Source organism: Stigmatopora nigra, chromosome 21, assembly GCF_051989575.1.
Source record: "Stigmatopora nigra isolate UIUO_SnigA chromosome 21, RoL_Snig_1.1, whole genome shotgun sequence".
In the NCBI taxonomy this organism is placed as follows: domain Eukaryota; kingdom Metazoa; phylum Chordata; class Actinopteri; order Syngnathiformes; family Syngnathidae; genus Stigmatopora; species Stigmatopora nigra.
In genome coordinates, this window is record NC_135528.1 from 853,334 (window position 1) to 877,718 (window position 24,385).

General features: G+C 41.9%; 1 protein-coding gene across 1 annotated transcript; it reads left to right on the forward strand.

Moving 5' to 3' along the window:
• The first annotated feature begins 1,338 nt into the window (after window positions 1–1,338).
• sh3bp5lb (SH3-binding domain protein 5-like, b) lies at window positions 1,339–24,060 on the forward strand. The gene is made up of 6 exons (XM_077743676.1): window positions 1,339–1,634; window positions 10,090–10,152; window positions 10,283–10,411; window positions 11,779–11,940; window positions 16,898–17,071; window positions 22,461–24,060. The coding sequence occupies exons 1-6, from the start codon at window positions 1,515–1,517 to the stop codon at window positions 23,037–23,039; spliced, it is 1,227 nt and encodes a 408-aa protein (XP_077599802.1). The 5' UTR covers window positions 1,339–1,514; the 3' UTR covers window positions 23,040–24,060.
• The last annotated feature ends 325 nt before the right edge of the window (window positions 24,061–24,385 follow it).

The window sequence follows — 24,385 nt, forward strand, 5'->3', positions numbered from 1 at the left end:
CCGTCTTAATCGTCTGTACCATTACAGTCATTTTACCCTTCTTTAGCCCATGTTACCTGGTGACACTATGTCCTATAATGACCTTAGAGGCACCAACATCCTTTGAGCAGCTCTGTATACACAAGATGGAGTCTATCTGTGCGTTCATCCCACAATGCTTCTATGTGAGTAATGGCTAGATGTGTGTGAATGCCATAAATTACTAATAACAAGATTTTTTAAAATCAGTTTTTGACAATGAAAGCACCTGTGCTAGGTGCTCTGCAATAAAGCCCCAAATAACAAATAAAAAATAATTATGTATATCAATAACTTACAAATAAATTATTAATAAATAAGAAATAAGTAGTCAACATGAGTCATAAACAACATAAAGAAAAGGGACTCCAGCCATTGATTGGGTTAGTAAAACTTAAAACAACATAAACATTCAAAACATGGCAATTAGAATTTTCTTGACAACAACAGTTGATTGTGTGTTGCATAATTAATTTGAAGTTGAGAAGTTTTTTTTATTGGAACCTATCATTCTACAGATCAAGTGTGACAAGTGTGACAGGTGGTTCCATGAACATTGTTTCGATCTGACAAAGGAAGAAACTGAAAGCAAGAAAAGAAGAATGGAGTTGTCTTTTATGTGAATAAAAATAATTTTCAATTGTTTTATTACATTGTTAGCTTTTTCATTTATGAATTAGTTCATTATTAATCTATTACTGTTATTAGTTGCGCCCAACGTCCCTACGCTTGCGACAAGGCATTGTGGTGTTGCCAACTCGAAATCTAATTGGTTAAAGCAACAGTCTTATCAACGCTTGTTTAATGCAGCAGAGCCCGCAGAACTGATTGTGACGACCTTGAGGCAGATTTCTGACCCTGGCAACAAATAATGGCTCAAATGTGATTGGTTAAATGCTTCAATATGAAAACACATCTGGAAGCAGTGCAACCAGGGGGAAAAGCAATGAAAGGAAGCTATTAAACAGTGTGAAGTCATTTGACCCATTAAACCAAAATCAACACAATTGATGGCTAATTACCTCCCATTTATTGTAAAGCTTTTGATTTTTCAACGACACACTCCAGTTATGAATTACACTGTGCTTGAAATGCATGGGGACGTCATCCCTGGGATTTCCTTCAATGTACAGAATAAAATCAAAGGCGTAATTTTATTTTATTTATTTAAAGAGTTACGTATATTTGTCAATATGACATCTTTACATTTACAATTCGAATGAGGGAGTAGAAATCCACTGACCGAAGCGCCTGACTGAGATTCAGCGGTGACGTCATCATCTTTTTTTCTCCGTTCATGCGCGCGTCCTCTCTCTTTACAGTAAAACCTGAAAAAAGAGGGCAACGGAAATTAAAGCACGGCTGGCCTGACTACGGAAAGAGAAACTGTGGCTCACTTGACCGCAGAGTGCGGTGACACCGGGGGAAGAAGCAAACGGTGTTAGCGGGTGGACAGTGGTATTAGGGCGAAAAAGTAGAGAAGAACAGCCAAATGTATGGATAAGGAACCAGATTCCGAGCCCAAGCCCAAGTGTGGTGGAAATGCGGAGTCTCAGTTGATGAAGGGAGAAGATGATGTTGGCAAGTATGAGGAAGAACTGGATCCAAGAATTCAGGTAGGATGTACGATACAAATAAAGCCCGTTCGCTTACCTAATTTGTTAAACAATAACCTTTTAGCATTGGGTCTTGACATCGTACCCACAATGCCATGTGCTTGTTTTCCTTATTACTTCTTAATAAACTGTACCCAGTTTACTAACCTGTACTCATAGTGTAGTACAAGGTGGCAACAACATGAAATGAATGCGGCTCTTTGCTTCTTAACATATTAAATATATACTTGGGCTCTTTTCCTTATTTCATGATTCTCATATTTTATTCTCTTTTGAAACAGACTCAGATTCATCAGGGCCCATTAAAAACAAATAAGACATTTTTATCTCATTTTCCAAACCGCTTTATCCTCACTATGATCACCGGACCTGCTGGAGCCTTTCCGAGGTGACTTCGGGCCAGAGGCAGCGGGCACCCTGAATTGGTGGCCAGCCAATCGCAGGTAACAAGGAGACAAACAACCATTCATGCTCACACTCATACTTATGGGAAATTTAGTGTCCAATCAGCCTATTATGAAGACTTGAATAATAGTAGGCACTGGAATAATAGTAGGGAGGGGAAAATTCCAAATAAATTAATAATAGTAGGCACCGGAATAATAGTACTACTACTACTACCACTAATGTTCATTATTTTTGGAATTTTCCACTGCCTAGTATTATTCCAGTGCCTACTATTATTAATTAATTTGGAATTTTCCACTCCCTACTTTTATTCCAGTGCCTACTATTATTCGGGTCTTCATAGTACCATGCATGTTTGTGGAATGTGGGAGGAAACTAGAGTACCTGGAGGAAAACACACAAACTCCACACAGGTGACCGTGATTTGGATTTGAACCAAAGACCCCATAGCTGTGAGGCTGATGCACTAACCACTCGCGCCAACAGGCCACCATCCATTTAGATAAACAGTCGAACCTTGTTATACGACTGCTCCACCATACGACATTCTTGTCTTACGACGAAATTTTTGATCGAATAATTCACCCGAGATACGATCAAAATTTTGTGATGAGACCAAGCCAGGTGGCCATGGCACTGCCTGTTTTGCATCTCTTTCATGTATAAAATATTTCTACGACCACTGGGCAGACTTGAGTCGCTTTTTTCCCCCCGCGTTGGGTACATTTACAGGTAAACAATATTACTATGGATCGGCAGAGTTCTGCAAAGAAAAGCTCACCTGAATTGGTCTAGAAAATCACTGTCCGAAACTCCGACAAAAAAATCAATTAGCTCACCGCCGTCCTCATCTTCAGAGTCCCTCCATTGAGAAAAATATCCGCTGGAGCTTGACATCAGGTAGCATTAATAGGTAGGCGTTAATCAGTTCAGAATTAAGGGAAACACAATGGGTCCAAAGCAAGCCGGTGCAATGAAGGATAGTGCGAAGAAAAGCCATATGATGAATCGATATTAAGCACAAAATAATAAAAAAAACATGAGTGTACGCATGAATGAACTGGCTCGCCAATACGTATGGAGAAGCAGGAGGCTTTCCTCGAAAGTTGCGTTGGAATACATTAACCTCTTTGCCTCGACTATTGCACAAGAAGGTTTAAATTTAGTGTAAAGTAAGATTAATGTGTGTGTCTAGGAATCTAAGTTCATTTAAGTTAAATTTCAAGTTTTTGTTACTTTACGAGCACATCCGACAAGTCTCTCTCCCTCTCTCTCTCCCATCCGCGAAACATCTGTGAAGTCCTTGTTGTATTAAAAAATACCTCAATTAATTTATTTGTTACTATGTGGTGATGGTGAATTAGAACAAATAAATTTCCATTGTAATATCCGGTTTTGTGTTTTTTTTTCAGAGGGTGGGAACTTATTAATTTTATGCAATGTTCCTTCTGATTTTTTGTTGGTCTGGGAAGAAAGACAACCTCCCTGAGCGCACTGAGTACAAGTGTGAGCGACATCATCATTGCTCGCTATGGGCACACCAGTATCACACATGCCATAAGCAGGTGCATGTCAATGTTCCCTCTATTTTTTCATGTAAACCATGCTGTAAAACACGAAAAACATAAGAGTCGACAGAGCTACTGCCACTGGCTGCCGCGTAAACGGTGCCATCATGGGGAAAGGGGTAGAAAAAAATGTTTGGATTGTATTTACTGCGTGCCATATGATTGCTGCTGCGCAGAGAAGACGAAAGTAGTGCGCAATTGCGCACGCGTGCAGCTTAGAGGGAGCATCGATTGTATGCCATTTCTATGGGAAGCGTTGATTTCAGTAGTATTTTGGATGAATAATTTTTTTACAGTGCTTTTTTTAGCACTATTTCAAGGAATTATGTTATTCACAAAAACATTAAAATAGTGTTTTACATTGATTTCGGCTCCATCACTCTTGTGATATCAACCTTTTAAGAAAGTTCATGGGAATGTTACATAAATGTTTTTGTACATTTATGGAGGACGGCCCGGTGGAGCGAGTCGGCCTCACAGCTCTAGGGTCCTGGGTTCAAAATCAGGTCACGTCCACTGTTAGGTTCATTAATAATTTCCTTCGTCCGTAATTATCAATAACTGCTGGCAGACATCTTATTCAATTATTGACATTTAATTAAATAGAATGGATAACAGGTAAAACCTCAGAGGGGAGATTCAGCAAGCCAGAGTTTCTCCTACAACTTCCGAACGTCTCATCGAATAGACATTTTCGTACGACTCTTATTGCCATGAATCAAAACAATTTACAGAGTTGTTGATCATTCCATCACGTATGAGTAAAAACAACATCTGGAACTACAATAACAATCAAAGTATTTCACCAATAACAAAAACAGGAGACTAGACCTAACAACATTTAGATTAGAACAATTATGCCTTCCTTGACCTAAGAATCATATAATAATTACATAAAGAAAAACCTGAAGTGCATCACGAGTGTTATGGACGTGGCAGAAACAATATCTTTGTTATGGGCTCCGTTGCTGGAAATGGCAGATATCGAGTCCTTGCCCGATCAACAACCCTCTCAGCCCGATACTGGGTATGTGGATGTAGCGTCAACAATCCTTGGAGAAGTCCATGTGAGAGTGGACTAGGCGGTTATTCGTGACCTCGCAACACTTTGAGAATAATAAGAGAATGATTTAACAAAGAAATGACTTAATACAGCTATATTTATAATAGTAATACAGAATAAACCCAACATCCACCTTTGTGGAGTTTGCATATTCTCCTCCGTGCCTGCGTGGGTTTCCTCTGGGTACTTCGGTTTCCTCCCACATTCCAAAAACATACATGGTAGGCTGATTGGACACTCTAAATCGCCCTTAGATAGGTGGGAGTGTGCATGGTTGTCCGTCTCCTCGTGCCCTGCGATCGACCGGCCACCGATTCCCTGCCTCTGGCTCGGAGACAGCTGGGATAGGCTCCGGCGCCCCCGCGACCCTAATGAGCATAAAGTGGTCCAGAAAATAAGACCATAAGACCAAAAATACTTACGGATCTGTGTGAGTCTGGATTTTTCTTTTTAAAAATACTTTTTGGCAAGATTCTATTCAAGATGAGTAAAGATTCCACTTAATTGATAACACCGGTGTGAACATAGCAGTCAGACGGTGAAAATATAAAGAACATTTTGTGCTGTGGGGAAAGTACAAGCATAAACTTAGAGGTACACTTGCAAACAAGAACATTCAAAAGAAAAATAAAAGATCAATCCGCAATGTTGTCTTCAGTCATTCTATAACAACAGTACCTTGACCTATGAGATAACTAGGATTTTTAATTGTCCTACTTTTATGTCAGTCTTCTGTTAGCCGATTGGTCACAAAGCACAGGTGGTGGGAATTCGCTTCATGCATATTTTTAAAAGCATTGACAATTATTTGGCCCATCCTAAGCACAAAATTCAGGGGTCGGCGTTAAGAAAAAAATATTGTTTCTTGATTTTAGAAAGAATAAAACCATATTTTTAATTTTATCATGATTTGTTTTTTTAGATTGTCTATTTCAGTTTTTCCCAACCTGTGTGTTGTGGGAAATTATCTGCCAAGCAGTCATACATTATGGCATTACAAAATTAAAATGATAAATTACAGAGAAATTTTGTAATACTCTGACATTAAAGTACGGTGGCCCAGTGGGTGGGTGGTTATTGGACCTGCCTCACAATTCTGTGGTCTTGGGTTTGATCCCAAATTGGTCCTCCTGTGTGGAGCTTCCCTGGTCTCCCTGGGCTTGCATGTTTTTTTTCTTTTTATCTGGGTACTCTGGTTTCCTCTCACATTCCAAAGACATGGATGGTAGGCTGGTAGGACACTCTAAATTGCTCCTAGGTATGAGTGTGAGGGTTAATGGTTTTCCGTTTCCTCGTGCCCTGTGATTGGTTGGCCACAAATTCAGGGTGTCCCCCGTCTTCTGCCTAAAGTCAGCTGGGATTGGCTCCAGTACTCCCTGTTACCCTAGTGAGGATAAAGCGATTCGGAAGATGGACAGACGGACAGATGGATGACATTAAAGTCGTGTTGCTTATTTTTATGTTACGCTAACCCAAAGTTGTTTGCTTTGACGAGCTTCAACTCTTGGTGATACAAAACCGCTTTTTGTGTAATGTCAGGTGATTGAAGTAATATTGCGAAAATAGGTTGTAGAAATATGATATTGTTGGGGCTACTGGCCAATACTTAAATAAACTCGAACACAGGAACACACACTGAGGCAGATAGAATGAAAGTTAAGGCCGCATCTGCAGAGGAGGGGGAGTGGACAATTCAGAGGCCCGAGAGTGTGACTACTCTCCAAGCTCCTCGAAAATATCTCCCACCGAAAAGCTGCTTCAACGGTGGTTTTATTAGAGATAAGACAAGTCATAAAAATGGGGGGCTTTAGTACAAATGAAGGCGGTGGAGTGCAAAAGGTGTAGTGCACATTTTAACCAATAGGTCTAAATTAAATTCTATTCTAATAACTTTTAATACATTATAGTAAAAAAGGGTGCAAGACTAAATATAAGAATACAAATATATTTCACAGATATTAATGTTGTCATAGTACTTATTTTTACGTTACATGAACCATATACATTACCAGATATTCTGGAACTGCCTATTTCAACATTTGGCGACAAAAGGTCGCTGTGATGAAATAGATGTTGAAATACATTTAAAATGTATTTGATGTTGATATACCTAATCAGATTTTTTTAGAGAAGAATTGAATTGAATTTTATTTTTGTTTTTATTGTAACTATACAAGTATAATGAGATTTAAGCTTCACCAAAAAGTTCACAAATAACAACAAACAAATCTATTAGGTATATCAATAACTTATAAATAAATTATTAAGAAATAAGAAATAAGTATTCAACATAATGAGCCATCAACAACATAAATAAGTAGTCAACATACATAAGAAGTCAACATAGATGAGTGGTCAACATGAATAAGTGGTTTCAGCCGCTTGTATCCGGGAGCGGGGTGGGAACGTAGACCGACCGGTAAATAGAGAGCTTCACCTTTTGGCTCAACTCCTTCTTCACCACGACGGACTGGGTGCAGAGTCCGCATCACTGCAGACGCCTACCGATCCACCTGTTGATCTCCCACTCCATTATTCCCTCACTCGTGAACAGGGCCCCAAGATACTTAAACTCCACCTGGAGAAGGACCTGATCCCTGACCCAGAGAGAGAGAGATGGTATGCCATTTTTTTCTGACTGAGGACCATTGTCTTAGATTTGAAGGTGCTGATTCTCATCCCGACCGCTTCACACACGGTTGCGAATCGTTCCAGTGAGACTTGGAGATCACAGCCTGATAAAGCCAACGGAACCACATCTGCAAAAAGGTATGCAATACTGAGGCGACCAAACTGGACCCCCTCAACACCACGGCTGCGCCTAGATATTCTGTCCATTAAGTGATGAACAGAATTGGTGACATAGGACAGCCCTGGAGGAAGCCAACCCCCACTGGAAACAGATCCAACTTACTGCTGGCTACGCAGACCAGACTCTGATTCCCTTCATAAATAGACTGGACCCCGCGTATCAGGGGTTCCGGAACCCCATACTCCCGGAGTACCCACAGAAGACTACCTGGGGGACACGGTCCAACGCCTTCTCCAAGTCCACAAAGCACATGAAAACTGGTTGGTCGAACTCCCATGACCCTGCTGAGGGTGTAGATCCACGGTTCCATGGCCAAGACGAAAATTACACTGCTCCTCCTGAATCTGTGATTCGACCTCCTGGTGGACCCTCCTCTCCAGTGCCCCAGAATAGACCTGAATAGGCTGAGGTGTATAAATCCCGGTTAATTGGAACACATCATCCGGTCCCCCTTTTTAAAAAGGGGAACCATAACCCCGGTCTGCCAATCCAGAGTTACTGGGCCGTGTCAACACAAACAGCCCTATAACATCCAGAGCCTTTAGAAACTCCGGGCGGATCTCATTCACCCCCGGGGCCTTGCCATCGAGGAGCTTTTTAACCACCTCGCTGATTTCAACCCCAGAGATAAGAGAGACCGCCCCCGAGTCCACCGGCTCTGCTTCTTCATAGGAAGGCGTGTCGATGGAATTGAGGGTCTTCAAGCATTCGGTCCACCGATTCACAACATCCCGAGTAGAGGTCAGCAGAGCAGCATTCCTACTATACACTGTTTTGATGATGCACTGCTTCCCTCTTGTGAGACATCGGATGGTGGACCAAAATTTCCTTGAGGCAACCCGGAAGTGATTGGCCTCACTGAATGCCCAGGTTTTTGCCTCAGAGACGACCAGAGGCGCGTGCTGCCGGTGTCCACCATCAAGTTCTGGGGTTGCCGCCATGACAGGCATCTCGACCACCTTGCGGCCCCAGCTCCGGTCCGGTGTTTAGCAGCCTATGGAGTTCAGTGCAAGTACAAGATAAGTATTAGATCCTCCTAGGTGCAGAACCCGAGTTGAGTATAATGACGGCTCTTGGTAAGAAACTGTCCTTCAGTCTGTTTGCCTTAGCTGTTATGGTCCTTGAAAAGGTGGAAGCCGGGACACATGGATTTATGGATGGTCGACAGGGGAGGTAGGGGGAAGTTGATGACACAGCGGCGAATGTGTAAAATCCTGCCAACAAAATTGAGTAAACCCGACTGTTGAGGAGTATTAAGATACCATTCTACAACGCAGTTCACAAGACTATTACTCGACTGTACAGTATTACAAAGCCATGTCTGTAATGGAATGTGCTTTGTTGCCTACCTCACATTTTCCTGGTGGCAGTTCAGGTTGTTTCGTTTGGGTTGTTTTTGTAGTAGTCAGTGCAGTTTGATAGGTCAGCACGTTTTTATAAGTGTTCCTAACGTAGCTAGTGTCTCACAGGGTTCCCAAATGTACACATTACACAAGTTGAATTCGAAGGGTGGATTTGCTGGACAAAAATACATTGCTACTAGCGCTATCATCATGATGGCAGGTTACCGCAACAGACTGAACCAGGGGTGTCAAACTCCCTTTTGTCTGCGGGCCGAATACAGCTTAATTTAGGATCAAGCGGGTCGGACCAGTAAACTCATTGCAAAATTACATAGAACTAACAATAAGCCCACTTTTTCCTTCGTATTAGTCACTAATACTAATAATTAGTGCAAAAAATGAGTAAATTATCAAAATGTTTATTGACAGAATTTTCCTTTTACATTATGAACAATATATTATGAACAAGAGAATAACATGAGAACATACATAAATGTCAATTCATGTTGTCTGCACGTACTAAAACATTGCGCCCCCTCGCGAATAATACAAGAACTACAAATTTTAAAGAAAATTCATATTTTTTTATACAATGCAGCTTTCTTCCCCGGGCCGTACCAAACAACCAGACGGGCCGGATCCGGCCCGCAGGCCGTATGTTTGACACCCCTGGTCTAAACAATTGAACTTTCTCTCTTTTGCCCTCTTCTCTCCTCACTCTTGCTTAGCCTCTGAGCCCCAAATTTGCCTGGCAGTCCAAAGTTAGACTTAAACTGTTACAGAAAATCATTTTTGGGGAAAAAATAGCCAACAGGACGGCCAGTTTACAGTGTAAACACCATGTGTTGTCGCATTCGTGTCTGGTGTTTGTAGCGCAGTGATGGATGTAAAATTAAGTAAAAACTAATAGACAGATTCAGATTAAATGTGGCGGCCTGGTGGGTTGAGTGGTTATTACGCCAGCCTCTCGTCTCTGGGGTCCTGGGTTCTAATCCAGGTCAGTCCATCTGCTGAAGCTCCAGCGACGTGACCTCACATAAGTGGGAGAAAATGAGCGATGAGCCCTGCAAAGCAAGTAATGGATGATACTTTTTTATTTTTTGCGATACTAGATGTTTGTGACTGACCATCAAACCTGCTAATGGAAGCCTAGTTAACAGGTCAAGACAATGCTGCGCTCACGTACCGTGAATGTACCACATTAACTGTAAAATTCTACAATAAGAGTGTATTTTTATATTTATTGCTTCCTGTTTCCCAGGCAGAATTAGAGCACCTCAACCAGGCCAGTGATGAGATCAACAAGCTGGAGCTTAATCTAGATGTAAGAAGGTTTTTATATCTACACTATGAATTCATTGATTTGCTGTACTGTTAAACTGATAATATATTCGAGTTTTCACTGACTTTTTAATAAAATTTTATATGAGGTTTCTTATGTATTTTCGCTTTAGGATGTGAGATCTGGCTACAGAAAGATCCTCACAGATTCTGCCAGGAAGCTGAATGCTCAGGGATCGCAACTTGGTGCATGCATTGAGAAAGCACGACCTTACTACGAAGCTCGAAGACTGGCCAAAGAGGTTTGTGTCCAATTTTGTAGTGGTTCCAATGATTGTATTGTCAGTGAAAAGTTGTGATTAATTGGTCTGATGAATTGTGAGAACATTTGACTCTCAAATGATTGCTGTTGGTAATGAAACAAATCTGTTAATGAAAGTGAGCGGAATAGTTTGAAAATGGAATTTTATCATAATTCTTCTTAATTTTTAGATTCCTTCGGCCTTAGAAAACGCTCTATTCTCTCTAGAATTATTTAAAATTCTTTGGAATATTCTGGTTCTGATGCGCACAGAGTTGACATTGGCATCATTGCGCCGGGATTGTGATGGACTGTCGGCCCTGACACGCCTTGCACTGACATGACAACACGTTACTTATTTCATTTACTCATTATTTTTTATCCATTCAAAATAATCAGAGTTGTTGAAAAAGTCTTTACTTTTACCCCATCCAGGAATTTATTAATTTAAGTTTGACTTTTATATTCATCTCATCTAATTTTCTGAACCACTTCATCCTCATTAGAGTCACGGGTGGTGCTGGAGCCTACCCCAGTTGACTCCGGGCCAGAGGCGGGGGACGCCCTGAATCGGTGGCCAGCCGATCACAGGGCACGAGGAGACGGACAACCATGCACACTCACACTCATACCTAGGAGCAATTTAGAGTGTCCAATCAGCCTACCATGCATGTTTAGGAATATGGGCGGAAATCAGAGTCCCCGGAGGAAACCCACGCAGACCCGGGGAGAACATGCAAACTCCACACAGGTGGACGTGACCTGGATTTTAACCAAAGACTACTCTGAGGCCGATGCGTTAACCACTCATCCCGCTGGGCCGTCAGGACTTTTATATTTTCATAGTTTTATCTTAAAGAGTTAATACAGTAATTGTGTGGTTAGCAAATGGACTGAATGTCAAATAGTTAAAAAAAAAAACAGTACGCGTACTGGATTGCATTTTTTGTAGTACAGTGTTCCCTCGCTTATCGCGGTTAATGGGGACCGGGACCACCCGCGATAAGTGCATTTCCGCGAAGTAGGGATTCCCCTTCAAAAATGCCTAATTTGAATTCAATTCCAAAATTTATTTTTATTTATTTATTTATTTTTATTTATTTTTTACCCCCCTGTATACAGTACACCATATAGAATACGGGTAGAGAGAGTGAAATTCATGTTAGAACAAAAAAAACTGTAAAATATGTTGTTTCAATGTAATATTTGTATTTTTTATTTTATTTTTTTCCCCAAAAAATCTGCGATAGCTGAACCGCAAAGTAACGGGGGAACACTGTAATTCTTTGATCCACGCCTTTTTTGGCAGACAAACACCGGGCAATAAATATGCTTATAATATAAATGACCGGGTGTGTATCATTTCAGGCACAACAAGAGACCCAGAAAGCTGCTCTAAGGTATGAAAGGGCGGTGTCCATGCACACTGCTGCCAGGGAGATGGTGTACGTGGCAGAACAAGGCCTGTCGGCTGACAGGAACACTATGGATCCAACCTGGCAGGAGATGCTCAATCACGCTACTGCTAAGGTACATCCGAAGGCATTGAGTAAAAATATGTGCAGTATTTCATTCATCTTTCGTACCTCACATACTTGTAAAGGTTAGTGGGGGTTGCCAGAGGCTATCCCAGGTGACTTCAAAAGCCTTGTGTATAATGCGAGACAGAATGCCAAATTACTAGTCTGTAACTATCACTTATTTCGTTTTTTTGCCGAGTAAACGCACCCGTTGGAGAAGCACTACCAATTTCGTCACGCGCAATTTCTGGGTGTGATGACAAGTAGGCTTGTGTTGTTAATGATGACGACAAGGCCTATGTCCGATTATTATTATTAGTACTATTATTAAGTTGTTCCTCCCGATTACTCTCAGGTCAGTCACTTTAATGCTTCTGGGTCTTCTTCACCACTGCCGTGGCGTTGGTAGACCAGGAAAGCTTTTCCGTGATGTGGAGCCCCAGAAATTTGACGGACTGGACCCTGTCTACGCATACTCCATTTATGAGGAGTGGGGCCAGATCTGTGCTGCGTTTGCGAAAGTCCAGGATTATTTATTTAGCTTTCGTGGTGTTTAGTGTGAGATTGTTCACCAAACACCACAAAGACAGTTTGTTGACCTCATCTCTGTAGGCAGACTCATCCCTCCTGCGATTGGGGGGAGCTAGTGCTCAGTGTAATGGAGGAAGAGAGGTGGGAACCAAGTCTGACAGTTTGTGAATGGTTGATTAAGAAATTCTTAATCCAGCAGAAGATGGAAGAGGATAGTCCAAGGTGGGAGAGTTTGCCAGCCAGAATGTCTGGTGTTATAGTGTTGAAGCTGAGCTATAGTCAATGAAAAGCATCCTCACATACTTTGTCTGGTGCTCCAGGTGGCACAGTGCTGTGTGTAGAACTACGGCGATGGCGTTCTCAGTGGACCTGTTTGCTCTATAAGCAAACTGGTGAGGGTCAATTGAGAGAGGGATTGTGTCCCTGATGTGGGGGGCGACCAACTTTTCAAAGTCAATGGTTTGCTTTGTCGTGACAGCGATAATGGTGGCATATTTCAGGCAGGAAGGGATGATGGATTGTTGCAGGGAACAATTGAAAATCTTTGTGAAAACCCCAGACAGCTGGTCAGCACAGGCTTTTAGCACCTTCCCATGTACTCTGTCAGGGCCAGCAGTCTTCCGGGTGTCCACAGTCTACAGTATCTGTCTCACTTCATGTTCCTGTTGTTATGTATGTACACACATTTCATTGCTTTCTCCGTGTGATTTTATGTCCGTTTCCCTACTCTTGTTTGTCCCTTCTATCTTGCTCTTGCGCAGCTGCGCATCATTGTGAATTAGTTTCTGTTTTGCCTATTTAAACTCCAGTAATTCTTTTGTCATTATCGGATTATACTGTTGATTTGCCATGTCATGTTCCCACGTTGTCTCGTTCCATGTTCCAAGTTGCTTCGTTACTTGTTTCCCCGTATTTTCCCAGTTCAGGTTTGATTTTCGTTATTTCTCGCCAAGTCTTTTGTTACTTTCCTTGCCTACTGCTTAAGTTATTAAAGTTTTCGTTTGGACACCACTTCCCTCGCCTGCTTCCCTGCGATTGGGTCTTATTCCTTGTATCCCCACCACGTCATTTGACGACAAGGACGTAACACAAATACAGTAATCCATTGGATCGCGGGTAATGTGGACCAGACATGGCCGCGATAATCGAAAAACCGCAAAAGTAGGGTCAACCGTATCAAAAAAATAAAAAATACATTCTTCAGTGCTCAGTTCTAGTAGCAAGAGTGGCTTCTTGTTACGAGTTTCGGTGTGGATTTTCACATTTCTATGAACTTTAAAAAAGAAATAATAATAATTTTCGGTTTAGTGCAACAACGTCAGCCCACTGCTCGGACTGAAATGGAATCTCAACTTCCACCTCAACGTCCTGCCATCCTCGCCGGCCAAAGTGCTTTATTTTCGGACAAGGCCGATTGCGTCCGGCATTGCCTCGCCCTGAGCTTACATTTCGAAAAAAAAATTGCCCTTTGATAATGCTCTCTGCCATCGAATTCGCCGAGAAGTTTTATTTTCAAATAAGCGCCACGGCCTAACGTCGCACGGGGCTCGCATTTCTGCTAAATATCCACCCTCACTGGGGCTCATGGCCGCTCAGAAGGCTCTCTATTCAGATAAAAATGACAGCCATCGCCCGCTTCGTAGTAAGGAGGTGGTAGAAAAGCAGACCTACAGCGAGCCGAGGCCAGCGCGGACGCGCCGCCTCCTGCCTGCGTAGCGAGGACATGGCTGAGAAGCGGAGCTATAGTGAGCCGAAGCCGGAAATCCTGCGGCGAGCGAGGTCTGCCCGGCTATCCGGCTCCGGCCGGAACAGGTAGCGACAAGTTTATTTTTAAGAGGATGAAAATCAATTGAATGTGCTAAGGTTCATACAAATGCTCTTCATGTGTGGGGATGCTGCTTGCTGGTCTCATGGTAAATTCTTAATCAAGTTCGACCATGCTTTGAAAAACATGAACAAAGCTTGTTTAGACTGATTCATTTATTGAATCGAATCAAATGTTTTTATTGTCATTATACAAGCAGAATGAGATTTATAACAGACGATGTTGTTTTTTAGATCGTATTGTTACCTGACATATTTTGATCCCACGCTTAGTCAGGCAAGAACCGTACAGTAATCCCTTGAATATCGTGATAATGTAGACCAGACATGGCCATAAGAAGACAAAATGAACTCCATACAACTAAGAACAAAGCGTTCCTGCCTTTATCGTGGATGAGCAACCGGAAAGCCTGGTTCATGAAAGCCTTTAACAACTGTTTCATCACGAATGCGAAGCTGTACTTTGCTGAAAGGGGCTCCCCTTCCAGGACTAAGTCAGGCAAGTACATTAATCCCTTGAATATCGCGTGTGTGTGTGTGTACAGTGTTCCCTCGCTACTTCGCGCTTCAGCTATTGCGGACTCAGAGCTTCGCAGATTTTTTTCAGGAAAAAAATAAATACTAAATTTAAAGATATTTTAAGTTAAAATTATAAATGACATCATTGAACAAGAGGTGGAAACAAAATATTCAATAAGAATTAGTAAATGCATCAAAAAAGGCCAAAGATATAATAACATGGTGAGAGTTGAGGAATTGCATTGATGACGTCATGGCTGTTTACAGGCGCATCTTCACCGCCCAAAAAAACAATGTTCACAACTCCCAATAACGATGTTTCTTACGTGCAAAAAAACTGCAGAAGATCCTCCATCCGGACTACTATGATGTTTTTGCTTGGTGGTGCTGTTGTGCACGTGTTATACGTTTCTTTAAGCATTTTTGAAGGGGCACGCCTACTTCGCGGAAATGCAGCTATTGCGGGGGGCCCGGTTCCCATTAACTGCGATAAGCGAGGGAATACTGTATGTATATATATATATATATATATATATATATATATATATATATATATATATATATATATATATATATATATATATCTATCTATCTATCTATCTATCTATCTATCTATCTATCTATCTATCTATCTATCTATCTATCTATCTATCTATCTATCTATCTATCTATCTATCTATCTATCTATCTATCTATCTATCTATCTATCTATCTATCTATCTATCTATCTATCTATCTATCTATCTATCTATCTATCTATCTATCTATCTATCTATCTATCTATCTATCTATCTATCTATATATATATATATATATATATATATATATATATATATATATATATATATATATATATATTAATCCATTACAGTACTTTCATATGCTAATAATTGTAATATTTTCATAAATACATTTCTTGATAATTTTACTTGTGTATTTGTATTTCTGTACAGGGGCGAAAACATGTACCTCTACATGCAAGCTTAATTCGTTCCAGAACTGAACTTGTATGTTGATCTTCTTGTAACTCGAACGAACGTTTCCCATTGAAATGAACAAAAAAATGCATCTCTTTCATGCACAACAGATATCTACGAGCACTGGGTGGAGCTGGCATTTTCCCGTGTTGTTTTTCCCCGATAGTCAATGCACAATACAAAGTGAACAACAATGGATCCAAAGCAAACAGGTGGAATGAAGAATTGTTCAAACAAAAGGCGAACATTGATAATCAACATTAAGTGCGAAATAATTGAAAAATATAAGAGTGGGCGACGTGTCACAGAGCTTGCTTGTTGTCACGGATGATATCGTGTCACTTGGAAATTCCTTGGGGCTGGAGGTTAATGAGGCAGATGTGAATGATCTAATCGCCGAGCACCACGAACTACTGATGACAGGATTTAATCAAGCTCCAGGAGAGTGAACGTTTGCAGGTGTTGCGGGAACTCAGTAGCGAGGAGTGGGTGGAAGAGGGGGGCCGCCTGGCTACAAAGGTTCTCACAGACATGCTAGTGAAGTGGCAAGAGTTTTCTAATTTTGTAGAAAAGAGGCACCCTGACAAGCTGACAAGTGGTCGCGCGTTATCGTATTTTGAGGACATTTGTGCGCGTCATTTTCGAAATACTTTGAAGGGAAGGCCAAAACAAACAACTCTTGAAGTGTTCCTTTTAAAAACTCCGGCTGAATGTCCGGGTGGAGTCAACAACGGAGAACAAAGGTAAAAAAAATTCAAACAAAATTAGAATTAAATTTTATGCAAAGTTACATTAAACATATGTTTAGGTGTGTCGGTATATATTAATCCAAGTTAATTTCAATTAGTTTGTTCTGTTACGAGTGCGTTGCCGTGGCATGGTTTTTGATTATTACAGCCATGTCTGGTCTACAATATCCGTGATACTGTACTTACTGTACTTATTGGCCGTCTTAAGCAAATCTAGCAACTTCACTTTTTCGGTCACTGTCATCATGTTTCGGGGTGAAGGATAACAGCAAATATGTAATTTTTCAGGACAATCCTAATAGGTTTTTGTCAAAATTGTGCAGTATTACCATGCTCAATAATGAGTTTTTATCATTTTTTTCACCAGGTGAACAAGGCTGAGGAGGAGCGCTTTCGCAGTGAACATGAGCATCAGCGAGTGACGCAGCTCTGTCAGGATGCTGAGGCTAAAGTCCAAAGCCTCCAAAAGTCATTGAAGAAAGTCATCCTTAAGTCCAAACCATACTTTGAGTTAAAGGCTCAGTTCAACCACATCCTGGAGGTATGCTATGGTAACCAATAATGCTTTCACACAAATATTTAAAATCAACTTCTTCAACTTTTCTTTGTGGCAATGCACTGTTTGTATGTTACTGATGCTTGGTAGAGTGGTGAAGTCAACAAATTTGCTGAAAAAAGAGGCACTGTTATAGGAAGAACTGGAGCTTTCCGTGCTGATAGCTGCTGAAAATCATTTTTGGTGAAATAAAAATACTTTCAGTTTCACTTGTTGCCATTGAAACGCTGTATGAGCAAGTACGCGGACCAATGAGTGAGGCTTAATGCATGAAGATTGGCATAGAAGAAAGTACATGCATTTCAGACTAACTGCGTGCTTCCTAGGAAATGGAGTCATTTGGCATCTCCAGCACTGTAAGCCAAAAATAATGAAGGGGACATAGAAGCACAACAGAATTTCTTCCATCAAATTTAAATACGGGCGATATGAGTTAGAATTACTATGAAAACAAGATGCCCCAGAACTCCCAAATAATTGGAGAATCACTTGAAAAACTCTTGAAGAACTGAAGAGAAAACAAAAGGCGTATCTTACTCTGTTTAGAAGATTTAATTATGTGAGGGTATATATTACTAAGTCTAAGGAGACAGAAAAGCCTGAGAACAACAGATTAGAGTACTTGGTACCTTATCATATTATAAGAGAGGAGAAACATTTTCGATGTATCGTCCAATGAGTGCGACTTTCACTGTCTACTTGCCCAATCTTAACCAAGATCTCTTGAACATGTTAGTAAGATTCAGGATGTATCCCCTCGCTCTTGTGCCAGATATCACCAAGGCCTTGCTGCAGATTTGTATTGCAGAAAAAGACCAATGCACTAAGGTTCATGTGGCTTACTGGACTTCCAGATGCTAAAGGAAAGCCAACCAAGTGTGTCGGCCCTCATGGTATGATTGCGCATAAACCGCCTATAGAAATGTGAAAAGCCAAGAATCTTTTTGAGGTCTTCACACAATTTCTGGGTTGGCCACTGCACCACTGCCCTGATCTTGGCTGGGTCAGAGTGGGCCCCCTCTCCTTACACCCTTCAGTGGCTTTTGGGTCTCAGAGAGGGATATGCTCTCAAGGCACGTCCACTTTTAAGTGGGTGTAACTCAAGTCATCTCTTGTTACAAGGAGATTACCGTATTTTCACGACTATAAGGCGCACTTAAAAGTCTTAAATTTTCTCCAAAATAGACAGGGCGCCTTATGATCCAGTGCGCTTCATATATCGACCAATACTAATATTGTTATCACGATAAAGTAAAATAAATCAGTCGATAGGGTACACCAGCCTCTACAACTCTCACAACTACGCCAAGCAGCCCCCGACTCTACTATTTTGGATAACTTTTTCTCTTTCATCCTGTATTCGGGAAATTACATTGTGGCAGTAGCAATAGGGTGATTAGACATAAAAGCAAAGCAAAAGCACAAAGTACAAAGCAAATCAAAGTAAATGGAATCATCAAATCATTAAGACATAAAAACAGCAAAAACACAAAACGAGCAAGAGTGGACAGAGCTGCCCCTGGCTGCCGCTTAAACAGCGCCATTTTGGTTGCGGTAGCTAAATCGGACTCAAAAAGACGTAAAGACATAAATTTACTGCGCAGTGACTGCTGGGATATAGTTATTTTGTCAATACATCCAGTATGACGGCGGGCTCACTAATTTGGTGCTCGCGTCATTTCGGCTGGATCTACAAAAGGACTCCTGCTGCTAGCTACTAAGTAGCTACTATTTGCGAATGGATTATGGCCTGGACATCGACATGGGCGAATCGTTGGTTGTAGCAGGAAGGTCGGTAGCCGTGAAGTTCAGAGTGGAGGGTACAAGGTCGAAGGCGAAGTCCGTGTCTGTAATCCGTGGTCCTGGGGCAGAGCGTGGTCGGAATCCTGGGAGCAAACAAGAGGTAGTAGATCAATAAGGCAGGCAAGAAGAAAACGCAAGAGGGTACCTAACAGTGAACTGATAAGACGATCCAGCGGCATGGTCATGTTCCTGGTGGCTTCAAATACTCCTCGAGTCATTAGGGGTGGGCCTGTGGTTGGATGACAGGCGCAATCAGCCACCAGTCTAGTCTGGGGCCTGACAGTAACTCCTCCCCTACAAAGGGGCCCCGGTGGAAGTCCCATATGAGGTATGGGCAGATGATGTGGTGGGCAGGAACCCAGCTGCGCTCCTCATGACCGTACCCCTAACCCCTTCCTGAATCAAGCATCCAGAATAACCCCAACACCTGGTATTTAGGAAGGCCCGTAACGAAGTCCACTGCAATATGAGACCTGGGACGCCTAGGAATTTGGAGTGGGAGCAGTAGACCGGAGCTCGGCTTGGTGGAGGATTTGTTGCGCGCGCACACTTGGCAGGCAGATACGAAAGATCGTGTAGCTGCTGTTAATGTCAGCCACAAAAAGTGTTGGCGCAATACCGCCTGTGTGCGGGCAACCCCCGGGTGGCAGGTCAGGCGGGAGGTGTCAGCCCATCCTAGCACCTTGGACAAGGTCAGGGGGGTCTTGCCTCGGAGGTGACGTTGTGGGCTGACTGGAGACACTTGGTGCTGCAGGCCGGGCTCCAGGCTACCACCTTGGGTCCGCCCCAGTCGATCACTGGATTTTGCCGTCTCAACCAGGGAAGGCCCAGAACAATAGTCGCCTTCGGGCAGTCAAAATCGTAAAAGCACGCCATCTGCTGGTGGTTCAACGGATAGGCAGAGTAGAATAGGGTCCGTCCATAGCTCCACTCTTCCTAAGGTACATGTCCAGAGCCGTTATCTTCAGGGGTCTATCTATAGCCCGAGTCCCGATGCCAAGCTTAGAGACCACGGAGCGACCGATAAAGCTTTCAAATACCCTTCGCTGGCTAATGACTCACCCCAGGAATCGCTCGAGTTATTTGGGGCTGGGCCTGTGATTGGATAACAGGTGCAACCAGCCACCAGTCTGGTCTAGGGCCTGACATAATGGATTGTGGCCTGGAATTCGACATCAACACAGCTTTACGAACGGTGGCAGGCAGCGTTGGGCTAGTTACGCTAGCTACCAGCTAGCTACTATTTGCGAATGGATTGTGGCCTGGACAGCGACATCAACACAGCTTTACGAACGGTGGCAGGCAGTGTTGGGTTAGTTACGCTAGCTAGTAGCTAGCTACTATTTGCGAATGGATTGTGGCCGCCTGGGCGAACGTGTCTGCTTGCACGGTTGTTCAAGCTTTTGCCAACGGCATCATCTCTGTGGAGCCATATGGCAATGACGGTGACTCTGAGAACGAAGAGAGGGGACCCGGCGTTTCGATGACTCATTTGGACAATTGTTCAATTCGGACACAGAAAATGAGGACTATGATGGATTTGTGGGTTACGGTGACGTGCGTACATTGTAAAATGGCTAAATAAAGTACAACTAAACTCTGTTTTGCTTCTGTTGCCTTTTTAAATACGTATTTTTAGCGTGTGGGTGTAGTGTGTATGTTTAAGCTAGTGTATGTTTTGCCATGCCTGGCTGCGTCTTTTTTAACGGTGCGACCTTTGTGTGTGTCAAATACAGAAATAACACGCGTTACTCACACTGCGGCTTAAAATTTGATGCGCCGTATAGTCGTGAAAATACAGTAGTTGAGAACAAAAAGGTGTGAACTTGTCTTGCTCTTTACAATAACCAGGTACAGAGCAACCACCATTCCATCTCCTTTTGGGCCCCCTTGCAATGGTAACTGAATTTGTTTGGTAAAAGCTTAAATTCCACTGAAATTCTGTCTCCAAACCAAAAGATAATTAAAAACTCATATATTATACATATACACATTATTTTAAAGCAATGAAAGAATACATGTAGTTATAAGAACTATTTATCTTCAATCTCTCTCTTGATTTCAATGACAATGGAATCACAAAATAATTTTATAAAAATCAATCTGGTGATCAGGAATCATCACTTGAATCAAATACCTGGTTAAGATCTGAATGTTATAACGTAATGAACATAGGTTGGTTGGTTCATTTTCATAAAAGATTAATCTATTCTTCCTATTTGTAAGTTCTGTTTTACAGGGTGACCCAAAAAAGATGCGTACCCATGAAAATTTCTATTTTGATTTTGATTAAAAAGCTATTTGTTTCAAATTACAACCACACATTATTCAGTTTATGGAAGACCATTCACCAGAGTTTCAGCTGTTTCTGTCAATTTTTAGGCAATTTATGGCTTTCCCAAGATGTGTTCCAAATGTCCACCATTCCGTTGCAAGCAAACCTGTACTCGTCTGACAAAGTTGTCAATCACTTTTACACACTCCTCTTTCGGGATGGCTCTTATTTTTGCTGTGATTGCAGTTTTCAGTTCCTCAATTGTTTATGGGTTTCCCTGGTATACATTGTATACATTGATTTTTTTATCGAATAAAATATGGGTGCGCATCTTTTTGGGTCACCCTGTACTTAAACAATAAAACACATGTTGTTGTGCTTTTACAGATCCTGAGTCTGCTCTCTTGTGTCCGTGTAACTGCAGGAATATATAATGTAACTATGTATAGGACCATCAAATCATACTTTGTCTGGCTGTTTTCATGTTTCTGCTTCCTTCTCTTAAACATAGAGAAGCTTCTTCTTGAAGACGCTTTAAGTCCCGCTAGTAGTTGTCATTGTCTGTGGGAGCAACAGTAAATTGACAGTTCTAGTGTACTGTCCATTCTTGACAGCAGCTGGTCTGGGATTAGGGTTAGGAATCACAGACTGATGTTCATTGTGTTTTTCATTGCCATTATTTGTTGCCAGGGTCAGAAATCTGCGCGAAGGCAATGACGTATCCCCACGCCTGCGAGAAGGCCTCAAATTCTGATTGGTTAAAGCAACAGTCTTATCGACACTCGTTTAATGCAGGAGAGCCTGCAGAACTGATTGGGAAGGCCTGGAAGCAGATTTTTGACCCTGGCAACAAACAAGGGCTGATGTGATGGGTTAAATGCTTCAATATGAAAACACATCTGGAAGCAGTACAACTAGAAGGAAAAGCAATGAAAGGAAGCTAACAGACAATTTGGAATTATTTAATTAGTATTCAATTAAAAATATAAAATTATATCAGTCAGTCGTCAATTATATCAGTATAATTAACATCAGTCTGTGATTCAGATTTTTTTAGGCCAGCAGAGAAGGCCTTGAAGGCCCTGACAGCACACCACTGGTGTATACTACGTGTCCTTCCTTGTTCATCTTCAACCTAGACAGAAGACTAAAGATGGAAGCTACAATCTTACATATATATGTTCATTGACGTGAATAAGAATATGTTGATTAATATGTGATGTCCCTTATTAAATAAATCAAACTCAATAATACTATGCATCTCTTTTATTTCTCTCTCCCAATTATGTCTTTCAGGGACACAAGGCCAAAGTAGTACAGCTGGAGGAGAATGTAGCAAAAGTAAAAACACGTTACTCTGTGGCTCTGCGGAACCTCGAACAGATCAGTGAGCAGATCCATGCGCAACGAGGAAGAGGGAGATCAGCTATATGTGGGGGACGTAGCTCTCCAGTTGGTGCTGAGGCTGAGACTAAATTAGCAGTGAAGGTACCGTCGTGTAGCTTTGATGGAATGGGTAAGGTAGAAGGTGATTGGGTGGACAGTGACAAAACACTGCTTTGGGTGGAGAAGCACCGGGAGAACGGCTGGGGCCAGAGAGAGGAACTGGAACGGGAGCACTCTGGTTCAGACCGCATGTCCATCATCAGCCTGCAGACTATTGCATCTGACCTAGAAAAATGTGATTCAGTGGAACACTTACGTGACTTTAGCGATGGCGGAAGTGCACGGGGTGAATATTGCGACTGGGATAGTAAGACCCCACTTAGGACCAATAACAGGGCAGAAGTTACTAATAGACCCCAACAGACTGAACAAGTTAATAAAGAGGAGGAGAGTGTTGTCAAAAAGCACCACAGAAGTTTGAGTCTTTGATAAATTAAATGGATCCAGTTCATTGCATAAGAAATTCATACTAATTTGGTCAATCGCAGGGCACAAGGAGACCATAACCGCTCACACTCATACCTAGAGCGAGTCTACCATGCATGTCTTTGGAATGGAAACCGGAGTGCTTGACAAAAACCCATGCATTCCCAGGGCGAAAATGTAAACTCCACACAGGTGGATTGTCCCCCATTTGAACCCAGATCCTCCACTGTGAGGCCGACGTGCTAACCACTCATCTGCCGGGGCCCCCATAGACCATGGCCACGATAATTGAAAAAAAACACAAAAAAGAATCGCATTTATCGCACAGCGGACGCGAGAAGCTGGTCATAAGAACATCATGGGCACTGTCTTTCTGGTCTCAACTCCCTCGTGTAATGTTTCTTTGGTCGCAACTCCCTCATGTAGTGTCTCTTTGGTCGCAACTCCCTCGTGTAATCTCTCAGGTCGCAACTCCCTCGTGTAATGTCTCTATGAGCACTGGGTGGAGCGTGGTATTTTTTCAGTATTTTTTTTCCCCATTAGTCAGTGCGAATGGCGGAGCGATCGTTAATACGAGAGGAGTATATGCTACTATCCGTTGGCAAGTGGTTGTGCGTTACCCAAACTTGAGGACATTTGTGTGCATCATTTTGGGAATATTTTGAAGGAAAGACAAAAGCAAACAACCCTCGATAGGTTGCATCTGTAAGTCAGGGTGGAGGCGGGGCAAATAGAGTCAATGTAAAAAAAATTAAAACAAAATTAGAATTAAGTTTAGTGTAAAGTTAGATTAAATATATTTTTGAGTGTGTCTGCATCGTACTCCAAGTCCATTTAAATGTGTTCATGTTATGTTACAAGCGCGTTGCCGTGCAAAAGGTGTACCCCACTCCCCCGTCCCCTCTGCGAAATCCATCTAATTTTAGTACCATTACAAACATTTCAGTACTACAAATCACTATTTATTTGTTACTTTGTTAATAAATGGCGAATTAGAACAAATAAAAATGTCTTTCCAATCCAATATCCTGTTTTTGGTGTTTTTTCAGATGGTTGGAACAAATTGATTTGTTTTTAGTCCATTTCTACGGGAAACGTTCATTTGAGTTAATAGTAAATCAGCATACGAGCTCACTCCTGGAACAAATTAAGCTCGTATCTTGAGGAACCACTGTACTTATTATATTGACTACTTATTTTTACGACACTTTGGTGGCATCTACAGTGTTTTATGCAGTGGTCTGTTAGAGGAGAGGAACAGGCTGAATAAGCTGGTCAGGAGGGCCAGCTCTGTTCTGGGCTGTCCTTTGGACTCTGTGGAGGAAGTGGGAGAGCGGAGGATGCTGACC